General features: G+C 35.7%; 3 protein-coding genes across 15 annotated transcripts; 1 reads left to right on the forward strand and 2 right to left on the reverse strand.

Moving 5' to 3' along the window:
* Window positions 1–18,101, forward strand: LOC111402875 (MADS-box protein AGL71-like). Of its 11 annotated transcripts, none has more exons than XM_023031181.1 (7): window positions 1–108; window positions 8,174–8,358; window positions 8,499–8,582; window positions 8,852–9,006; window positions 9,551–9,630; window positions 11,122–11,688; window positions 13,471–13,560. In XM_023031181.1, exons 6-7 carry the CDS (start codon window positions 11,180–11,182, stop codon window positions 13,517–13,519), a joined length of 558 nt encoding a protein of 185 aa, XP_022886949.1. In that variant the 5' UTR covers window positions 1–108; window positions 8,174–8,358; window positions 8,499–8,582; window positions 8,852–9,006; window positions 9,551–9,630; window positions 11,122–11,179; the 3' UTR covers window positions 13,520–13,560. The 11 variants fall into 11 exon arrangements, with proteins under 11 accessions (XP_022886949.1, XP_022886953.1, XP_022886950.1 ...); XM_023031185.1 differs by having other exon boundaries at window positions 8,174–8,235; XM_023031182.1 differs by having other exon boundaries at window positions 8,289–8,358.
* LOC111402873 (acyltransferase-like protein At1g54570, chloroplastic) lies at window positions 12,713–16,434 on the reverse strand. Of its 3 annotated transcripts, XM_023031176.1 has the most exons (5): window positions 16,340–16,434; window positions 15,461–15,788; window positions 15,000–15,266; window positions 14,483–14,891; window positions 12,872–13,916 (listed from the first exon to the last, which is right to left on the reverse strand). In XM_023031176.1, the coding sequence occupies exons 2-5, from the start codon at window positions 15,765–15,767 to the stop codon at window positions 12,872–12,874; spliced, it is 2,028 nt and encodes a 675-aa protein (XP_022886944.1). In that variant the 5' UTR covers window positions 15,768–15,788; window positions 16,340–16,434. The 3 variants fall into 3 exon arrangements, with proteins under 3 accessions (XP_022886945.1, XP_022886943.1, XP_022886944.1); XM_023031177.1 differs by lacking the exon at window positions 15,461–15,788 and having other exon boundaries at window positions 12,713–13,916; window positions 16,340–16,414; XM_023031175.1 differs by lacking the exon at window positions 16,340–16,434 and having other exon boundaries at window positions 12,713–13,916; window positions 15,461–15,885.
* Window positions 16,757–18,614, reverse strand: LOC111402874 (probable WRKY transcription factor 53). The gene is made up of 3 exons (XM_023031178.1): window positions 17,942–18,614; window positions 17,702–17,830; window positions 16,757–17,589 (listed from the first exon to the last, which is right to left on the reverse strand). Exons 1-3 carry the CDS (start codon window positions 18,262–18,264, stop codon window positions 16,986–16,988), a joined length of 1,056 nt encoding a protein of 351 aa, XP_022886946.1. The 5' UTR covers window positions 18,265–18,614; the 3' UTR covers window positions 16,757–16,985.
* Between the last annotated feature and the right edge of the window lie 885 nt (window positions 18,615–19,499).

The raw sequence follows: 19,499 nt of genomic DNA on the forward strand, positions 1-19,499 counted from the left end.
AATTGTAGTGGTCAGAGGTTGGCCGCTGGTTCAACTGATGGTACCCTCGCTTTATACGATTCAATAGACCCAGCTTCTTCAACATTTAACTGTACAGCCAGATTTAAGGTTGGTATAGCCACCTGGCCCAGCTCATTTTTAGTATTGTTGTTTTTTCTTTTAGAAGTTCAGATATTCTTCTGCCCCCAAATGGGTATACGCTATTAGGAATTTCTTTTAAAAGGAAATTGGTAATATTCAATGTAAATGTGAGATCTTGAGCTGTGCTTGTTAGCGTGCTACCTTTTGTGTGTGTTGGGGGGTGGGGGGTTTACATTATAAATTCATTTAATGAAATATAACAAATCCTAGAAGATAAGAATGAGCAAGAACGTGATAGTAAATATTCTCACTTGCATTATTGCTTATGCCCTGGAGGCTGCGCATTTACACCCTTTCCTCCAAATCTTCATGGAGAAAAAGCATTGTTTACATCAAGTTGGAATGGATGCCATTGCTGTGTTGTAGTCACTGCCAAGAGAGCTTTAACCGTGACTAATTTTGCTACCGGGGAAAATGTATCTTGATAATCCAACCCGGCTTGTTGTGTGAAGCCTTTTGCAACAAGTTGTGCTTTCTTTCTCTCTTCACTGCCATCTGCTTTGTATTTAATTTTGTAGACCCATTTACAATCAACAAGACTCTTATGTGGGGACAAAGCTGTCAAATGTCCAAAGTATTTTTAGCAACTAAAGCTTGAAACTCAACATTCATTGCAGCACACAGTCTAGACACTTGGAGGCTTGATAATATGATGTTGGCTCAAAAGATGAAGAAATGGATAGCACATAATTCTATGAGTAGAGGACAAGTGATCATAGCCAACAAATGTTGAAATGTCATATTGTTTACCACTCTCAGGTGTGATAATTATCTTGGAATCGGATTGGAGTTGGGAATTATTGTGCATTGCCTAATTGCAGTGATATTGTTCAAGATATGAGGGTGGTCTATGGGTTCTCGCTAATCTTCTAAGTGAAAGTGTAGATAGGTTGGTGAAGTGATGAGGGGATGTACGTGGTGATGATGATGCAGATAGGGATGGGGGCAATTTCTTAAGGTGGGACTAGTAGGGGCGGGGCCTTTGCCCCGTTTACGTACTCATTTATTTTTTAGTTTTTGTTAATTTATTTTATTGTTCCCATTCATAAAAGTGAGACAATAATATAGTTATTAAAATTTTTTAATTAATTAATTTATTTTTAAATGATAAATTATTTGAATATATTTGATAAATTAAGGTTTTTATTGTTTATTATATTTTTTAGATAATTTTAGTTGTTATATTCTATTAGAATTAATGAAATTTTGTAGAGTTTTTCATTTAAAGTATTGAATTAAAAATAAAAAAAATAAATGGGACGGAGCCCTTGTTACCCGTATCCATCTCATACCCTTCTTGGGATGAAATTCCCTGCCCCGTACTTGACCTAAATACTTGATTTAGTAGGTAATCCTCGCCCTGTTTGGGGTGGGGCCACGAGTATCTGGTTTGATGGGTTTTTTCGCCATCTCTAGATGTAGATTCTCTCTGAGGCACTGTAGGTGAGTTTACATGATAAGAATTAGGGCTGGACATGATTCGGTTCGGTTCGGTTCTGACGAGAACCGAACCGACCCGAAATTTTTGGGTATTTAATTAGTGGAACCGTCGGGTCCAAATTTAATTACGGAACCGTTCGGGTTCGGTTCCATTCGGTTCGGAGCCCTTGTTACCCGTATCCATCTCATACCCTTCTTGGGATGAAATTCCCTGCCCCGTACTTGACCTAAATACTTGATTTAGTAGGTAATCCTCGCCCTGTTCGGGGTGGGGCCACGAGTATCTGGTTTGATGGGTTTTTTCGCCATCTCTAGATGTAGATTCTCTCTGAGGCACTGTAGGTGAGTTGTTCCGTTCGATTCCGTATTATAATTAAATTTTTTAATATATACAAAGTTACGTTAATTTAATTAATGATATATTTAATATTAGCTCTTACAAAATAACGTAGTTCAATCTTATGTGTTTCACGTCTCTCTTTATTGAATTCTTCATAAATTTGATTATTAAAATCACAGAAAGAGAAAGATAGCGAGCTCAAAATAATTAAGAGAGATATTGTAGAGTTTTAATTCGATTTTTTTCGGTAGAAATGACACTATAGTAGAATAACAGATTTGGATAAAATTGAGGTCAATTTGATTAAATTGATTTTGAACTGAATATTAGAAATAGGAAAATCATATTTTGTGGTTTGAACTAAATTATCTAGCTAACAAATTTATTTAGAAAAAAAATAATTTTACTTATTTAAAATAAATTAATTAAAAAAATTACGGAGATTCGGTTCTTATTCGATTGTTCGGGTCTTGGCCTAGAACCGAGAACCGAATCATACCCGTCGGTTCTTGATTCAAATACCCGTTCGGGTATTTAATTTAAGAAGAACCGTCGGGTTCGGTTCTGTTCGGTTCGGGTTCGGTCGGTTCGGTTCGGGAGTTTTGTCCAGCCCTAATAAGAATCTATAGTGGGAACTGGAGAAAGAGCTAAGTTTGGTGTAATAGATGTTGGAGGATGCTGAGATGGGATGCTGTTGTTGAGGAAGAGAAGTGAGTGATTGTTGATCGTGGGAATCTGTGGTGGAATACTATGGAAGGGAAAGACAGAATCATGAAAAATCACATTCCTTCATATGATGCAGGTTTGAGTGGTCCGGTTGAAGAATTTGTAGGCTTTCATTCCACTGGGGTAGACAAGAAAAATACAAGCATCAGCTCTAGGGTAAAGTTTTGTCCTGTTTCGTTTGAGCGTGGATGCATAAAATAAGCCTCCAAACACCCTTAAGTCAGAGTAGGTTGGCTTTGTTTTTAGAAGGAGCTCGTAAAGGGTCTTTTTAGAGAGTTTAGGGGAAGGAATTCTATTTATAATATATGTGGCTATAAGGATAGAGTCACCCCAAAATTCATTTGGAAGATTGGCTTGAAACATTAAAGATCTAGCCACATTAAGGTGTTGGTGTTTTCGTTCAATCATCCCATTTTGTTGAGGGGTTTCTACACAGTTGAGTTGGTGAATGATGCCTTTGGATCGGTAAAAATCTGTTATGTGGAACTCTGGTCCATTGTCTTACCGAATTTGTTTTATTTTGGTGTCAAATTGGGTAAGAACCAGATTATAAAAGGTTGTGATGATGGTCCTGGTTTGAGATTTGTTGTTAATGAGAAATGTCCATATAGTTCATCTACAATAGTGACAAAATACTTGAAAACATCAGTGGAAGGAAGGTTAGTGAAAGGGTCCCCATATATCGACATGAATCAATTCAAAGATGGTATTTGATACATGTGTGCTAGTAGAAAAAGGTAAAACATGTTTAACGAGTTGACAGATTGTACAATGAAATTTTGTTTCACTAAGTACTTCTGGTACAGTTTTATTGATAATAGAAATTTTAGAGCTAGAAATATTACCTAATCTACTATGCCATAGGTCGTCGGAGTGATTGTAGACAGCATTAACAGTAGAATTAGGTGTACTGGATAGTGTAGTTTGATGTTGTTGAGATGGTTGAAGTTGTAAATGGTAAAGGCCATCGTCAATTTTCCCTATCGTCTTCCAAGACAAAAGTTCCTGAATAAAGGAATAAGCAAATATGAAAGTTAGGCAACAATGATGAATGGAAACCAATTTGCTGGTAGAGATAAGATTAAACTTAAAGCATGGAGCACATAGAACGTTTATTAAAGTATGATCACTTGACAACCGAACTGTTCCTATGTGTGTATTGTGTAACTGCGGCAACATGGCCATTAGGTAATTTGACACTCCCATTAATAGTAGCTGTGATGGTTGCGAGTTGCTGGACAGAACAAACAATGTGATCTGTTGCCCCAATATCAATTATCTAGGTGTTCTTTTTGTATGTGTAAACAGAACATACTAAGCTACTACCTGAAAAAGTTGATGCAGAAAGAAGGCATTGTTGGAGACTGTGTTGGTGTAACCTGTAATCCCTAACATGATTCACAGAGGCAGTGGTGATTGAAGCGGCAACAGATGTAGGTATGAAAGCTTCGATCTGAGGCCTTAGCATGGTAATGACCTGTTGACATTGATCAAGAGTTATGGTAACATTGCTGGGACTGTTTAGTATCTCAGAACTGTTTGATGCAACAACTTGATGTGCAAATGCATTTTCAGGGAACTTCTTAGCTAGACGATGTCCTGGAGGATATCCATGGAGTTTATAGCATTTATCCTTCTTGTGACCAGTGAGGACGCAATAACTGCAGTAGGCCTGTCCTTCATTTGTCTAGAGTTGTTGCTGCTTGTGTTCTTATTGAGCTATTGCTGGTCGAAAACACTATGACTGGCAAAAGCAGCAGATTCCACATTCTGATGTAGAGATGTCACTTGTCTTTTCTTTTCTTCCTGGGAAACTAGGCAAAGATGCGATCTAGAGAAGGAATTGGATCCATGAGAAGGATTTGGCTTCTGACAGCAGTGTAAGAATATCCAATCCCATCATGAATTCTATAACCTGATCATAAGAGTGATAGGGATTGTGATGCTGTGGCCTGTAGTGAGCTAATTCCTCCCAAAGCCCCTTCAAGCTCTTGAAGTAAGAGCTAAGAGATCCATTGTTTTGTATGATCGAAGAAATAAATTTCCGCCGCTGATAAATTAGAGTGTCATTGCTTTGATTGTATCTATCCTAAAGCTCAAGCCAGATTTCCCATGCTAAGTCTTTATGAATAACATTGGGATAAAGTTCCTTGGGGATCAAATTGATTATCCACGCAAACACCACATGATCACATCTTCTCCATGGAACATATAATAGATTATTGAGATTTGGCTTAGAGATTGAGTCATCGATGAACCTTCTTTATTCTCACTCAAGGCGATAGTGACTGCTCTGCTCCAAGTGGAGTAGTTCTCATCAGAGAGGTTGACAAAAATGAGTTGTGTATCAGTACTCTCGCCATAGTGAAGGTCGTGTGGATTGCTAGGATCGTCCATGACTCGGAAATTGGTCTGAGCATGAATGGCAGGACCACCAGGAGGATTCTCTAGTGAAATTGATGATTGCGAGCAGGAGGTTGGACCCTGAACATCTCCTCCTGAAATCGCAGAGTCTGTGTGGACCTCAGAAGTAGCATGATGATTAGCATCCATGATCGGAAGCTAGATATAGCTCTGATACCATAACAAATTTTAGAAGATGAAGAATGAGCAAGAACGTGATAGTGAATATTCTCACTTGCATTATTGATCAATTCTTTACAAGTATATGTAGAATTGGGTTCTCAACTAACTAACCAAATGAAAAGCTGTACAATTCAAACAGGAAAACAAAATGCTAACTAACTGCCATGTCACCAATTATCTAACAGAAAAAGGAATTAAAACTATCTACAATAAAATATTTATGATGTGGCGTTCTGAAGTTTACAATTTAAGAGCGGTGAAATTTGAAATTTAATGGAGAAATTGAATTTCATACGAAAGTATGAAATTGAGGGTATTGAGAAAATATATACATACACATACGTCAATGAACTTTTTGGAAGAAAAGTGTTCTCAAAGTTTTCTTATTATAACTTGTACAGAAACCAGCTATCTTTTTCCAGCACGGCGACTGTAACCCAGTCAATTGATCACAATGAAGTTGCAACATTCCTCTGGTTGTAATGCATATATGTTGGGTAGGCATTTAATATCTATGGTTCATTTTAGGCCTAATTGTGTGAAGTTAAGTTTTTTTTTGCTGTGTGTTTATTTGATATCTGGAGGAAATCCGATTGGTTAAAACTTCTTCTGATGAAGTTTGGATTCCATCAATTACCAGTTATAGCATGATAAAAATTAGGTTCAAGAGACGCATTTTGAAAGTTGTTTGGGTTCCCCCGGAGCATGGAGATGCAGTTGTTTGCATTAGTGCTGATGGAATGTTGTCTATGTGGGAAAATGTCACATAAGGTATTTAATCAATTTGCCATTTTGTCAGGGCCGGCCCTGAGAATTTGGAGGCTCTAGGCAATTAATTTTTTTGGGGCCCCTATATATATACACACTTAAATATTTAACCAAATAATATTTCTATATTAAAATGAAGATTTCATGCAATTAAAGAGATAGAATAGCAAAATAAATCCTCTCTCGCAACTTTAGAGATTAGACTAGTAGAATATTGAATATTCTCACATTTTGAGATGCAAAAGGAATTGGTACACACATTTGAGTTATCAAATGTTCATTGAGGAATTAAATATAAGAATGCAAACGTAAAATTCACACATTAAATTAAATATTTCTTACCAACATAGAGATTATATAATAATTTTTATCTCTTCTTATTTTGTGTACTGTGAAGTAATATTATAGATGTAATTTAGTGGCTGAAAGGAAATTGTTCTTAATTTTGATTCTTTTGTCAAAATTGTATATTTCTTAATTAACAAAAATGCAAAAGTAAAATAATTTAATGTTGCCAGATCAGCTTTCCTTACGGTAAGGTCAAATTTGTTTTGAAGAAGTTTCTATTTTGGTATCAAGTCAAAAATCTAGAATTTGTTTTAATGATGCCAGAAATCTATATTATTTGGAAGGGTCATTAAAAAATCTAAAATTAGAGATAGCTTTGAGGTCCCCCCCCCCCCCCCCCCCCCCCAACATGTGAGGCCCTCAAAATTATGAGGCCCAAGGCAATAGCGTAGTTTGCCTTGGGCCAAGGCCGGCATTGCATTTTGTTTTACCCTTTTAGAAAGTTTTAGTTTTAAAAGCCAAATAAATGATGAATGAAATTGATTTGTTAATTGGCTTATATCTTTTCATAGGAGGATGGAAGCTAGATTTTATGTTACTGAATGTCGGATAACCTGTAGAATACTGAACTTTGGCATGATTCTCGCAGTATCTATTTTCTGGCTGTAGGTTGCTAATTATTGTTCCCATTTTGTGGAGTTGGATTTTCTTTCGTTATTATGTTTTGTCATTGTTTGGGTATTGGGTTTCAGCAACTACATTTTCTTGTACCTTTTTGTTCCGCGACATGTTGTAAGGGTTTAAACATTGTTCATTTTTGTCATCCTCTAGATACTGATGTACTTCTTTGGAAGTTGTGCAAATGTTTTGAAAGAAGCACAAGTCAAGTTCTAGATATTCAATTTGGAGATTCTCATACATGTCTGAAACTGTTGAGTCTTCCTATTACTCGCTTATTACTCCCTCTCTGCAATTTTATGATATGCAGTAGCAGACATGGTTCACAAAAACCTTAAAGACTTTGTATACTTCCAGTATCCTTTTGTTATTTATTGGCATATAGTACAAAAGCCTTCTTATCAAAAGAATAAAAGGTAAATACAAGGTAGACGAAATCTTCCGAAAATTGAAATAAGAACAAGAGAGAATGTGTCAAATAAGAAAGTGCTATACATTTTTTGCGAGAGTGCACATGTTGTGTAACTACAACATAGGAACATCTCTCCATGTTCTTATCCTAATAGTGATTAAAGAATAACTAAGATATACAAAATGGAGCAACTAATTTTCTTTGGAAGGAAAGAAGGGGAGCATCCAGAATCTGAGATGTTACCTGATATAATCTTCCTACATTAAAACTCGTTATATTTGCTTGTAGTGCTTTAGTAAACTCTGCAAGTAAAAAATGAGATACATGAACCATTAGCGTAGACATCAGTTAGCTTAGAAATTTTCCTCCCTTTCTTTATTCCCCTATTTCTATCTTAAACCAGTGGTGCCTCAGGATATGAATAGGCTGACAACTATAATCAACATATTTTTCTACATGGGGTGCATGTGCATGTGCTTGTTTATGATATGGAACAAGCATTGAAAGACATAAATTACAACTCATTGCTACCCTAAATTTACGAATTAGCTTGGGTAGATAACCATGGCTATCTCAATGGACACTTTAACTTACTATAAAGATCAGCTTGATACAGAGATCATTTACTGGACAATCTCAATCTTTTTGTGCAATAAAAGTAAATGGTTTAAAATACAATCCCTTCAACCTTAAAATCACTAGCAAATTACAATATATAAAAATGTGTCATGATTTTTTAATAGGCCGACTTTTATACCTGAATTTACTTCCTGCACGCATTGCTGCATATTCAGATGGACATGTGAATATCTTTGAGCTTCTAGATCCACTTGAATTGGAGAAGTGGCGACTGCAGGTATTTTCTTCGTTTGTTGTTTTATTTTAATGTGTAATGTTGCTGCTTAACAGAAGCATCTGTTGGCATACCTGTGTAAACTGGAGATGAAGTGTTGTTGTCGAATATAAGCACTTCAGACATGTATGTACACTGCTAAAGTTCTCGTTCTCTTAAAAGTGATTTTGTGTTTACAAGTCCATACCTGTACTGTATCCCGAGTCATTTTTTTGCACATATTCTGTATCGAACTCACCCTTTTTTTAATGCAATTGAATCTGTAGGTTTTTCACAAGTCCAAAACGTAACGGGAAGCATGTTTTTCATCCTGACTTCACCAATTAGCTCCCATAGTACTTAAATGCCAGGTATGAGGCTAATTTAATCGGGTCTTTGAACAGCATTTGAGTTGTGCTTTAACCGATATAGGCACTTGAACTGCTTATGATGTAAGGGAGTAAGCCATCAACTCATAATTAATCTTCATCATTGACTTTACTAGAGAAGCATAATATATGTTTTAGCCACTTGGATTTTCCTGTCATTCACCATCGATGGAGTACTGGTTTGGGTTATTCATGCCTTGCACGGCAACTGTTTTCAGCATTAAAGATGGTTTATTATGATACATTTGTAGGCTGAATTTAAAAATGTAATTCATTCGGTCTCTAAGCTTGGGAATGCTTCATGCTCGTCTGCGTCCATCTCTTGGAATCCACAAAGAGTTGAAGTCCAGCAGTCAAGCTTTATCTTGGGCTTCAGCGCGAATCCCCCCTTCGTAATTCCTCCAAGGTACACATTTTGATTCTCTCTATATGTTTCCGCACTAATGTGTTCACACGTGGAAAAACGGAAATTATTGATACAATTTGTGCTATATTTTTGTTCGAAGTCTTAGCATTAATTGTGGAAATAAGTTTGAAAAACTTTTAGTCACCACTCATATTAAACTCTTCTGAATTTCGAACTCAGTATTTATGTGAACGGACACACCAGGTTGTGTTTATACTTAAATTAAGTTTTCTTTTGACAGAGATACAAGCTTTAATAAATTTTTGTTTGCAAATATACACAGATGGATTACTTTCTTATTGTTTATAAGTGGAAGAATTACTTATTTAGACAGTAAGACAAGTGTTACTGGAAAACAAGTAATTTATTTCCAACTCTGACCATTGAGTAATTAGTTTCTTTTAAAATTTAATTACTAACTTGTATATAAATTTTTGAAGCTTAGCAAGACGTGCAAATAATTATGGCGAAAAAGAGTTGAATACTGAACTTGCTTCGTAGATGCAATGGCCAAGCTAATATGTTATTTTGTTGACAATGGCAGGTGGGGCAGATGGAATGGGACACTGGCTTCTACTGGGAGTGATGGCGTCGTCAAGTTTAAACGGCGTTTGACATTCTCAAGTAACCGGTTATCCCTTGTCTCCTAACACGGGAAAAGAACTCAAATGTTTTTTTAATTTGCTGTTTTTAAAATTAAGACTATTTTATCCGACTCGGGGGTTACATAAATATATGCAAATTTCTTATAATAGAGTAGCGATGAAAAATAATAGAAAAAAAAAATGATAAAATCGTGAAACTAAGGGCATTTTCAAGAGACTCTATTTATAAAGAGTATGTTATGCATAATAGTGTGTGTATGTTTGAACCTAAAAAATACAATTTTTTATGCACTAACAAAGCTGTCTAGTTTGATTTTTTAATTTTATTTTTGATTAATATTTATTGATTTCCCCTCATATTTTATTTAACATAATTTTTTTTATATGTTAATGGCAAATCAATTTAAATATGATTTGAATAATTTAAAGGGAGAATTGTATTTGGGGTTGTAAACCTTTCCAATTATTGTAGATTATACTTAAAACTTTTTACTTTTACAGTTGAGCTCCTAAACCTTTAATCTTTACTGTAGTTAGAGGATATGTGAACGGAGTTCATTCATTTGATCGTCAGTTGACCAAAAGTCAACTATTTGATAAAATGATTTCTTTTTTTTATTTAATTATATTATATGGGATAATTTGGTCAAATTGTTGACTTTTGGTCAACTAACGATCGAATGCACAAATTTCGTCCACGTGTGTTCCAGTTGTACTCTAGATGAAAGGTTTAGGATCCCAATTGCAAAAATGAAAGGGTTTGGTATAGTTTGTAACAAGATAAAAGATTTGGGGACCCCAACTATAGTTCTCCTCAATTTAAATTGGATAATATTGAAATTTGCAATTTATTAAATATCATTATTGTTAATTAATAATAGAGAGCGGGTTTGACTTTTTATTTGGAGAGTCAAATCCACTCTTTATGCAGAAAAGTTAAAATTCTAGTCTCTTAAACTTAATTTTAGGCATTGACTCTAAAATAAATAGTATTTTGTATTTAACCTTGTTCGACATCCATTGAAATGAGTTTCTTGAGAAAAATAAGTTTTGAAATAGTAGTTTTTTTGGATAATATGTAGTTAATAATGATTATAATTTTTTTTTATTTAATGAATGTTATACGGAGGTTTAATTAGTCTTTTTAAAATGCTCTAATTGCTAATTTATGGAATGTTAAGAGACTTTTATGATAGAAAATTAGTTAGAGAAGCTTACTAACTTTCATGAAAGGTTGGGGACACAACTATCAAAATTTATAGGTATAGGAAAACTAGATCTAAATCTTAACATAACTTCGTTTGGCCCCTTTTTTTAAAATTAAAATGGGTAGAATATTATTATTATTATTATTATTTTATTTTTGAAAAAATGAGTGATTTAAATAGAAGGAAATATTTTCAATTTAATTGTAATATTATTTTATAAAAAAATGTTCTATTAAAAATAAGAGAGAATAATAAAATTTAATTTAATGGAGACTTGGTATTACTGTAAAATTCCCATTCAGATTTTCCAGAATCGGAGAAATCATACGATTCCCGTATTCATCAAACCCACAAGAAATCATGGTGCGAAGAAAAGTAGAAATCAAGGCAATCGAGAACGTATCAAAGAGGCACACAACTTTCACAAAGAGACGCCAAGGCCTTTTCAAGAAAGCCAAAGATCTGTGCACAAAGTGTGAAGCAGAAGCGACAGTAATCACTGTCTCCAAGGCTGGAAACATCTTTGCTTTTGGGCACCCGGCCGTCGACCCGGTGGTGAATCGGTACCTTTCCTATGGTAATGGTGATGAACGCGTGCATGGTGGAAATCGGATGGCGGCGATGGAGGAGGAGATGCTATCACTGTCGAAGGCTGAGCGGAAGGTTCAGACGGTGATGGGGAAGGGGAGGCAGGAATGGGATTTGGCGATTGGGGATTTAGAGATTAATGAACTTGATGAAATGGAGATGGTGATTCGAGATATTAAAAGAATTGCAGCAGCGCGTTCTATGGAGATTGTGGCTGGCGGCGGCAAGGATCAAGAAGTTAAGTGTTTTGGGAAGGATTCAATCGTGCCTTATCGTAGAAGGTAATGGCAGAACCCTAGTTTCTGATATAAACATAACATGGTCTATTTGTTTTCTTTAGCCATGGATGATCTATTTTCATTTTGGCCTTTTCTTTCTTTTTTGGTTGAGTTTATGTTTTTCTCTGTCTGAACTGGAATCGAACATATCCTTGGATCCTTAACAACAATTCTAATCTGTCAACTTTTGAATCACATATTTGATTAATTTTTGTCAATTAATAAGGTGATACAGTGGAATATAGAATTATGAGGGTTTAGAAATGGAATATTAGTTTAACATTGTCAAATAATTGAAAGAAGCTTTGAGAAGTGTTTCAAAACAAAATCACGATCAACCCTTCAAGTAAATGAAAAACTCTGTGTTTAAATTAACAAAAATAAGGACATGGTCATAAAGCAGTATGAATAAAAACTGGTGACTGATTGAATGCAACATAATTCAATTTACTTATAAATAATATTTACATCACACATTCACATTAGCATATAATAATGATACTCTTACAATTTGTTTAAATCACAAGTAAAGGAAATATATAATAGAATTTCCATATTTAGTCAGGATTTGGTGGCATGCATGTAACAGATGATCTACTTCTAAAAGAGGTCGAAGAATTTCTTACACAAACATAGAGGATGAAGCTAATATTGTGGTGATTGGTCTTAATTTGCCTCTTTTTGCTACTCAGTACTCTCCAGTACACAATATTATTCCAAGAACGAGAATGCTTGTAAAATAGAATTTAGTTATTGTGCTTAGCAAGATGAAAAAATTCGGATTAACAAGCTACAGTAACGTTGTAGAATCAACTTGTCATTCTTCTTAAATTTCTTGTGGCACCACTTCTTGATTACTTGAAATTCTACCATACTTTTTCACGTTTTTCGTAGTGGACGCTCTTTTATCAAGTTAATGTTGCTTTGCGGGCACGCTCATGTCAAGCAAGTTGGCTAGTCATGCTTGAGCATTGAGTTTGCCTTTATTTGCTATGCTTGAATTGATTGAACACAAGCTGCTATGTTTGGCTGTGGGTGCAATTCCACATTGCTTCACGGTTTTTGTAAAATGTACATTAGACCGAACACGTACTAACATCAAATCAAAATGAGAATTAATTGTTACTCATTTTGTAAAGAAAGAAATAAAACAGAGCATCAACTTGAATTATTATTGGGCATGAAATCATGGATCAAACGCTGGAATTTGATCAACAGGAGCTAAGAGAGCTCGATATATTGTCCTTTCAAATAAATGGCGATATGGATCCTCCTCTCGCTTCTTGAGCAAATATTCCATATTTCTTGTGATTTCAGATTGTATCTGCAAATAAAGTTCCTTGCAAGCTTCTCTGTTTTTCAGAAGCTCTTCCCTTCCCTTTGTTTCAATTGGCTTCCCAAGCAGAAAATAAAACCGGCCTGGAATTTTCGGATAAATCCCTGGAATAAAAAAATCTTGATTTCCTACTTCTCCTGTCATATGAGTCCTTGTCATTACTTTGGCCGTAACATTATTTCTTGTTTTAATCATTTCCTTAATAATAGGAATATTAATCACATCATTGTAATCAAGAAATTGTTCCTGTATATCATCCTCACCAACAACTCCAAATGGAACAATTTTCGCCCCGAATTTTAATGCCATTCTTACAAATTCGGGTTCCTCCGGCCAAAACAGCTTGTACTTTTCCCCTTTCCGGTGTAACGCCTCCCGCACACCACCGGGATAGAGAACAACATGACATTTGTTCAACAGTAACTTGTAAAAGTTTCTTGCTGTTACAGGAACTGCCCCGAACACTCTGAACATATCAAACCCAGAAATAACCTGTAAAGGAGCTTCAATATTTTCTGCGAAGATTTCAGGATGTGCAGCTCCATGAAGCACTATTTTCTTCTCTCTCAAGTATTCTTCAACAAGGCCTCCAATTTCTGCCCCGAAAAACATGTGATTACCGACTAGCAAAACCGGGCCTTGATCTGGAATCCCCGACAGGCCCCTCACTATTTTTCCAGTTTCCAGAGTTGAAAACATTGCTGGGCTTGTAGCAAGGCGGAATATTCCCAGAAGTTCAGTGGATAAGCCCTTGAATTCTGACTTACTGGGAGGGATGAAATCTGAGACGAAATCATGGGTTTTAGACCGCCGATATTTGCTAGTACCTTTGATGACAGACAAGAGATTAATCCCATCTTCTACCAAAAGGGCATGGCCATTGTCGTAGAAGTATCTGTTTAAAGCTAAGTTTAAATAAATAAATATCCCAACTCAAAGTATGCCCTAATCCTAATCTATAGCAATAATAAACGAAACAAGAAGCAAAACAGTTAAAAGTTACGTGTAAGCACATAAATTTATAGTGGTTCACTCTGAATGTAAAAGTTATGCCTGCTTACTGCTACAGGTTTTGGACAATGTCTTTTATTCCTTAAACCTCTCCATCTAATCTTTCAATTGAAATTCTTGACGCAGATAGCTCCTTAAGATAAGGAAAATGCCCAGTGTACAGGGGCATCTTGTTGGGATAATTTGTTTATTACACTCAAGTTGGCAGAAACTGTGATTGCAGCTCAAACTATAGCGTGCTACCATAGTCCCGTATCGTTTTATATGTACAACTGTCATAGTTAACAAGGTTGAAGCTTTGTGGAAAAATGACCTCCTTTCTGATTCCTTAATACAATATAAGAAACTAGAGCAATTAATATAAAAAATGTGCGTCCAACTTACTATAACTACAATGGCTCCAGTTCAAAAGTATAGCTTAATAGTTTAGACGGGATGATTAAATGGTACCTGACTTTGCAATTCTCGAGCGAGTCCAAGAGTCTCCCTGCTTCTGCAGCACTAGGAAGCATGCAATCCATGCAACTTGCAAGCACAAGTACTTCACTTTTCACAGCATGGAGATGTGAATTGGCATGTGCTGCTCCAGATTTAAGCAACTTAAATTTCCAGGACAAAGTTTCCTTTGGTAAAAGATCAGCAAGGAGAGTGGCACCTTCTACCAGAACCTTTACATCATGAAACAAGTTTTCCAGTTTTTTGGCAGGAGAAAATGGACTATGGACATTAACATTTGCCATCTTGATTGGGTTCCCTAAACTGAGGCCAAAAATGTGAGGAAGAAATTTATGTAGTTCTTTAGGACAAGCCTCCATGAAAGGGAACATAGGCTGAAGTTGTGACCTGCTGAATGATGTTGCTGCAATATAATGTGATAGAAAGATTACAAAATGAGACGTACCTTTGGAGTGCTGGGGACATACTCCTCGGGTGTTAGAACTATCAAGAATATGAAGTTTGGGAGTACCTGGATTCGCCAATATTACTACTAAATCGATAGTGGGATTAAAAGCAGCAACCGATAGTGCTAGGCATCCTCCAAAAGATTCTCCCACCAAATAGATCGGCCTGTTTGGAAACAAGGCATGTTCACTTCTCACTTTTTCCGAAACAAATTTCACAAGCCCTTCAAATGGTGTTCGATCATCTATGGGAATGTGCATACATTGAACTTCGAAAACCTTGCCAAGGGCCTTGTGGTGCACTATGAGCCCCATGCCAAGTCCATCAATCCCTGCACAAGGATAATATCAACTTCTAATTAAGTCTTATTGAGTCGTCTAGGTGAATTTTCTTGTCACCTTGCTTGATCCGATGTCATGATTCATGAACATCTCCCTAAAGAGGGTTATAAATACACAAACTGTACAATAAACGATAAAATCAGTGTTGATTTTTTAGGCTCTTGATTGATGGTCATGTAAATACCTGGTAAGAACAGAAGAACCGGTGAATTTTTAATCGGTGACCCACATTCAATCGGGCAAAGCCACCGGGGTGGTCCATTATCTGGCATAATCATATCCTTTGCTGCCTCCAAGAAATCCTTAGCTGTTTGAGTTCCATATCCATCGTCCCACAGAGGCTCCAATTTCTCTTGAACAATTTTTTTTTTCTTGAAGCAATTATTTATAACTGATATTGTATTTCTTGAAGCAACCCAAACTGGATAACAGGGTTTATGTTTTGGATTTAATAAAACCAAAGGCGCAAATAATTTTCCCATTGATGCCATGGTTGATTTTTGAAGCAATTGCTGACAAATCATAGAATGCTTAGTTGCACTTGATACTAAGTTAAACGTACCTAAGTTACTTATTTTGTCAAATATTATTTTCAAATATACTTATTATAATCACAAAGAGACGCAAAAGATAAAAAATTGTCATTACATTAATTAAAATGTTATAAGATGACTAAACAGCACTAGACACTGTTACAAACACGTTAAAGGATGTATAAAAACGCACAGTAAGGTCGAACTGGATAACAGGGTTTATGTTTTGGATTTAATAAAACCAAAGGCGCAAATAATTTTCCCATTGATGCCATGGTTGATTTTTGAAGCAGTTGCTGACAAATCATAGAATACTTAGTTGCACTTGATACTAAGTTAAACGTACCTAAGTTACTTATTTTGCCAAATATTATTTTCAAATATACTTATTATAATCACAAAGAGACGCAAAAAATAGAAAATTGTCGTCACATTAAATTAAAATGTTATAAGATGACTAAACAGCACTAGACACTGTTACAAACACGTTAAAGGATGTATAAAAACGCACAGTAAGGTCTCGTTGTTACCTGATATGTCACAAGGACAGCCAATGACCGGAAATTGAAGGTAAACTCAGAATCCAACTCCGAAGTTGAATAAAATCTTACAGACAACGGCAGAAAAGTAGAAGTGTAAATTACTAGATTAATAGAGTTAGGCAAGGAAATGTGTTGGTTAGAGTTCCTTAAACTCCTCTAACAAAACCAATCACACTTTCCATGCTTACTGGTAAGCTGTGAACTATCAACCGTGCACCATCGTGTCTATATAGTAGTCGTAAATCCGTGCACGCAGAAATAGAGATGAACAAATTTTTGCATGATTTTTACTTAATTAATGGATTTGGCATTCATAATTCTGATGGGCCACGTCAAAGCTTGCAAATGTTAGGGTGTCACTGTTACTTTATATTAAAAAAATCACTATATCGCATGAATAACATATTGTAATACCATATGTTACTTTTTATATAAAACAGTGATTGCCGCTGCTGCCACAACCTACGCAATTTCTTTTGTTTTAAGCATAGTTTATGTACATAAAAACTGGACTACAATATTTCATATTATTGAGACATCTCGTAATTGGTGAAACCACAAGGAAACATCACAGTTCTGCCATAAACTCATCAGTTCTTCTTTATTGTCCGTTTTTGCAATGTTTAAAGTTGGATTATGTGAAAAATCCTTGGACGTTGAATGGAAAATTTGGATCTAGTTCTACAGGGTCAATAGGAAACTCCATCCCTCCAATTGGAGAATTGGTTGTAGAAGCATGTGCTGAAACTATTTCAGCAATATCAGATTCCAAATGTTGCAAATTATGAACACCCCTAAATCTCTTCATCTCGTAGGTTGACGATGCCGAGAAGTAATTTGATTCAGACAGGGCTGGAGATACGACCAAAGGAGAATTGGCACCCAAGTGAACGTCATCAGCAAGCGTGGAGATTGGAAAAATACGACTCTCAAAGTCGACACTTGCAAATGTTGATGGAAATGAGAAGTGGGGCGTGATCTCTTTGTTGTCTAGGCCCTCCGTGTTGACTCTGAGTTTTGCTCGCAAGTCGAAAAGCATCTGGTTTTGTTGCTGTGGTTTATGGTTCAATTCTTGATTTTCTGGTGATGCAGGGGGCTGAACTGCATTATTCGATTGGTTGCACGTGTGCGACCCTTTGTACGTGATCTCGAAAACGGTGGGATCATCATCAGACCTTTGCACTTGCTTTGTTGCCCAACAATTTTGAACGTGACGGTACGTGCATCTGTAATAGCTTCTGCAAACATATATAGATTAGTATTAGTTTGACATCTACAAGAACTTTTTATTTGATTTGGATTAAATCCTTTAGTTGAAATCTGTCTTCCGTGTAGGATAAGGCAACAAACCTAGGATATTTAGCTCCCAGAATGTCTTTCTGTCCATACTTTCTCCAACTATATCCATCATCATTATGCCCTTCAAGTCCATTTTCAGAGTTAACTCTAACTTGCTCTGTCCACAAGGGCAACATTTTTCTGCATATAAACCAATCGAGAAACATATGAGGATGAAAACGTCATTGAAATGGAAATTCCCATAGTTAATTGCGAATTCCAAATCACGATGAACTGAGAAAGTAAACATACCTCTTCTTTGATGTATCTCTGTGTTCTTGCTGTTCCCTGAATGTCTTGTTCAATTCCTCACTTCGTGGACTTCCATCAACAGATATTGACGATTCTGGTGCACCTGATGTTGGTGCAGCTAACTGGAGTTGTCCAGTTGATCCGCTCCACTTGAGAATCGATAGAGCTTTCTCGTAAGAAGACAGTATCCTCTGCAGAAGCAGGTCATGAGCTTCGGAAGGAGAAGTCGTGCACAAGTAAAACCGAAGCTGCTTAGCTCGCTCCATTCCTTGAGTGAGTTCATTAATCAGCATCTGTTGTTCCCACGTCGATGTGCTCTCCATATTGTTTGCTCGTTTGCGTTTTCACGAACCTTCTCAAGGTTAGCTATGATTGGAGGACCTGATCGAGGGTTCGGGTTTTCGATATCAAGAATTTAGTTAAGAAATTCTTGAACTACTTGAATATGGTGAAAAACTGGATTATGGTTAAGTAGGTAGTGAAGCATTTGAATATAAAGAGACCTTTTAGGATTGATTGCGGGAAGAAAGGGATGTGGAAAAGAAAGTAGGAGGGTGGAATTTGACTGAGAAACCGAGTTTTCTTGTGCTTGGACCGGTCAATGGTCATAGTGGAAGGGTGTAGTGAGGGAGGTCAAATGCTGACCAATTCAAACTCCATCAAAGTACTGTTCCTCATTGTTTCTCGTGGCATAAATTGTTATAATGAAATTGAAGAATTATATTTTGGTGGAATAGGAGTGAGAATGATGTTGTTAAGCCCCCGTTTGGTCCAATTAAATTACATTTTATTATATTTCATTTTTCTATTTCCTATTTTCAACCACACAATTTTTCATAAAATAATATTACACGTAAATCGAAAACTTTTACTTTTTTTTTCAACCACTCATTTAAAAAAAAAATACTATTCCACCCATTTTCATTTATAGAAAATGGGGGCCAAACAGATGCTTAAATTAACATTTTTTCCCCATAATATTATTTAGTACTATTCAATGCAGTGACATATTTAATACGACTTAAAAGTGTTATATAACATTCTCAGTTCATCAAATTGATGTATACAAGAGCGGACAATAGATAATGTCTTCTTGACCAATTTTCAGGATATATATATATATATATATATATATATATATATATATATATATATATATATATATTATTTTTCTTAATTTCGTTGGATTCTATCAAATATAATTTCTTGAACATGGAATGGAAGCATGAGCAATAAATGTTAGGACACTTCATCCATAAATAAATTATCTATTTCAATTAACGTTCAACACATTCTTCACTTAAACTACACAAAACATCTAGAAAGAGTGGAAGGTCCATCTGCTGACCAATTCAAAGCCCAAACCAGTCATGGTTATGATTGAGTTACGGGAAGAAAAATGAAGTCAAAAAGTTTTTAACAAAGTAATAAGTAAATATAACCGCGTCATTTGTTTCTATTGGTTAGATTGAGCACTGCTACTATTTAGGACCGTATCATTGGTGGACCGATAATATCCACTAGTTTCTACTCTAATATATCGTATATTTTATAAATT

Source organism: Olea europaea, chromosome 11, assembly GCF_002742605.1.
Source record: "Olea europaea var. sylvestris chromosome 11, O_europaea_v1, whole genome shotgun sequence".
NCBI lineage: Eukaryota > Viridiplantae > Streptophyta > Magnoliopsida > Lamiales > Oleaceae > Olea > Olea europaea.

Excerpts from the sequence above, each read along its gene's own strand:
- LOC111402875 (XM_023031181.1), top strand. The coding sequence starts at position 11,180 with ATGGTGCGAAGAAAAGTAGAAATCAAGGCAATCGAGAACGTATCAAAG. Across the intron at positions 11,689-13,470 it reads ATCGTGCCTTATCGTAGAAG|GAACTGCCCCGAACACTCTG; the intron begins GTAATGGCAGAA and ends TTGCTGTTACAG.
- LOC111402873 (XM_023031175.1), bottom strand. The coding sequence starts at position 15,800 with ATGATTTGTCAGCAATTGCTTCAAAAATCAACCATGGCATCAATGGGA. Across the intron at positions 15,267-15,460 it reads GGTTCTTCTGTTCTTACCAG|GGATTGATGGACTTGGCATG; the intron begins GTATTTACATGA and ends ATCCTTGTGCAG. Across the intron at positions 13,917-14,482 it reads CTCGAGAATTGCAAAGTCAG|ATACTTCTACGACAATGGCC; the intron begins GTACCATTTAAT and ends AGCTTTAAACAG.
- LOC111402874 (XM_023031178.1), bottom strand. The coding sequence starts at position 18,264 with ATGGAGAGCACATCGACGTGGGAACAACAGATGCTGATTAATGAACTC. Across the intron at positions 17,831-17,941 it reads AGAGATACATCAAAGAAGAG|AAAAATGTTGCCCTTGTGGA; the intron begins GTATGTTTACTT and ends GTTTATATGCAG. Across the intron at positions 17,590-17,701 it reads CTGGGAGCTAAATATCCTAG|AAGCTATTACAGATGCACGT; the intron begins GTTTGTTGCCTT and ends ATATGTTTGCAG.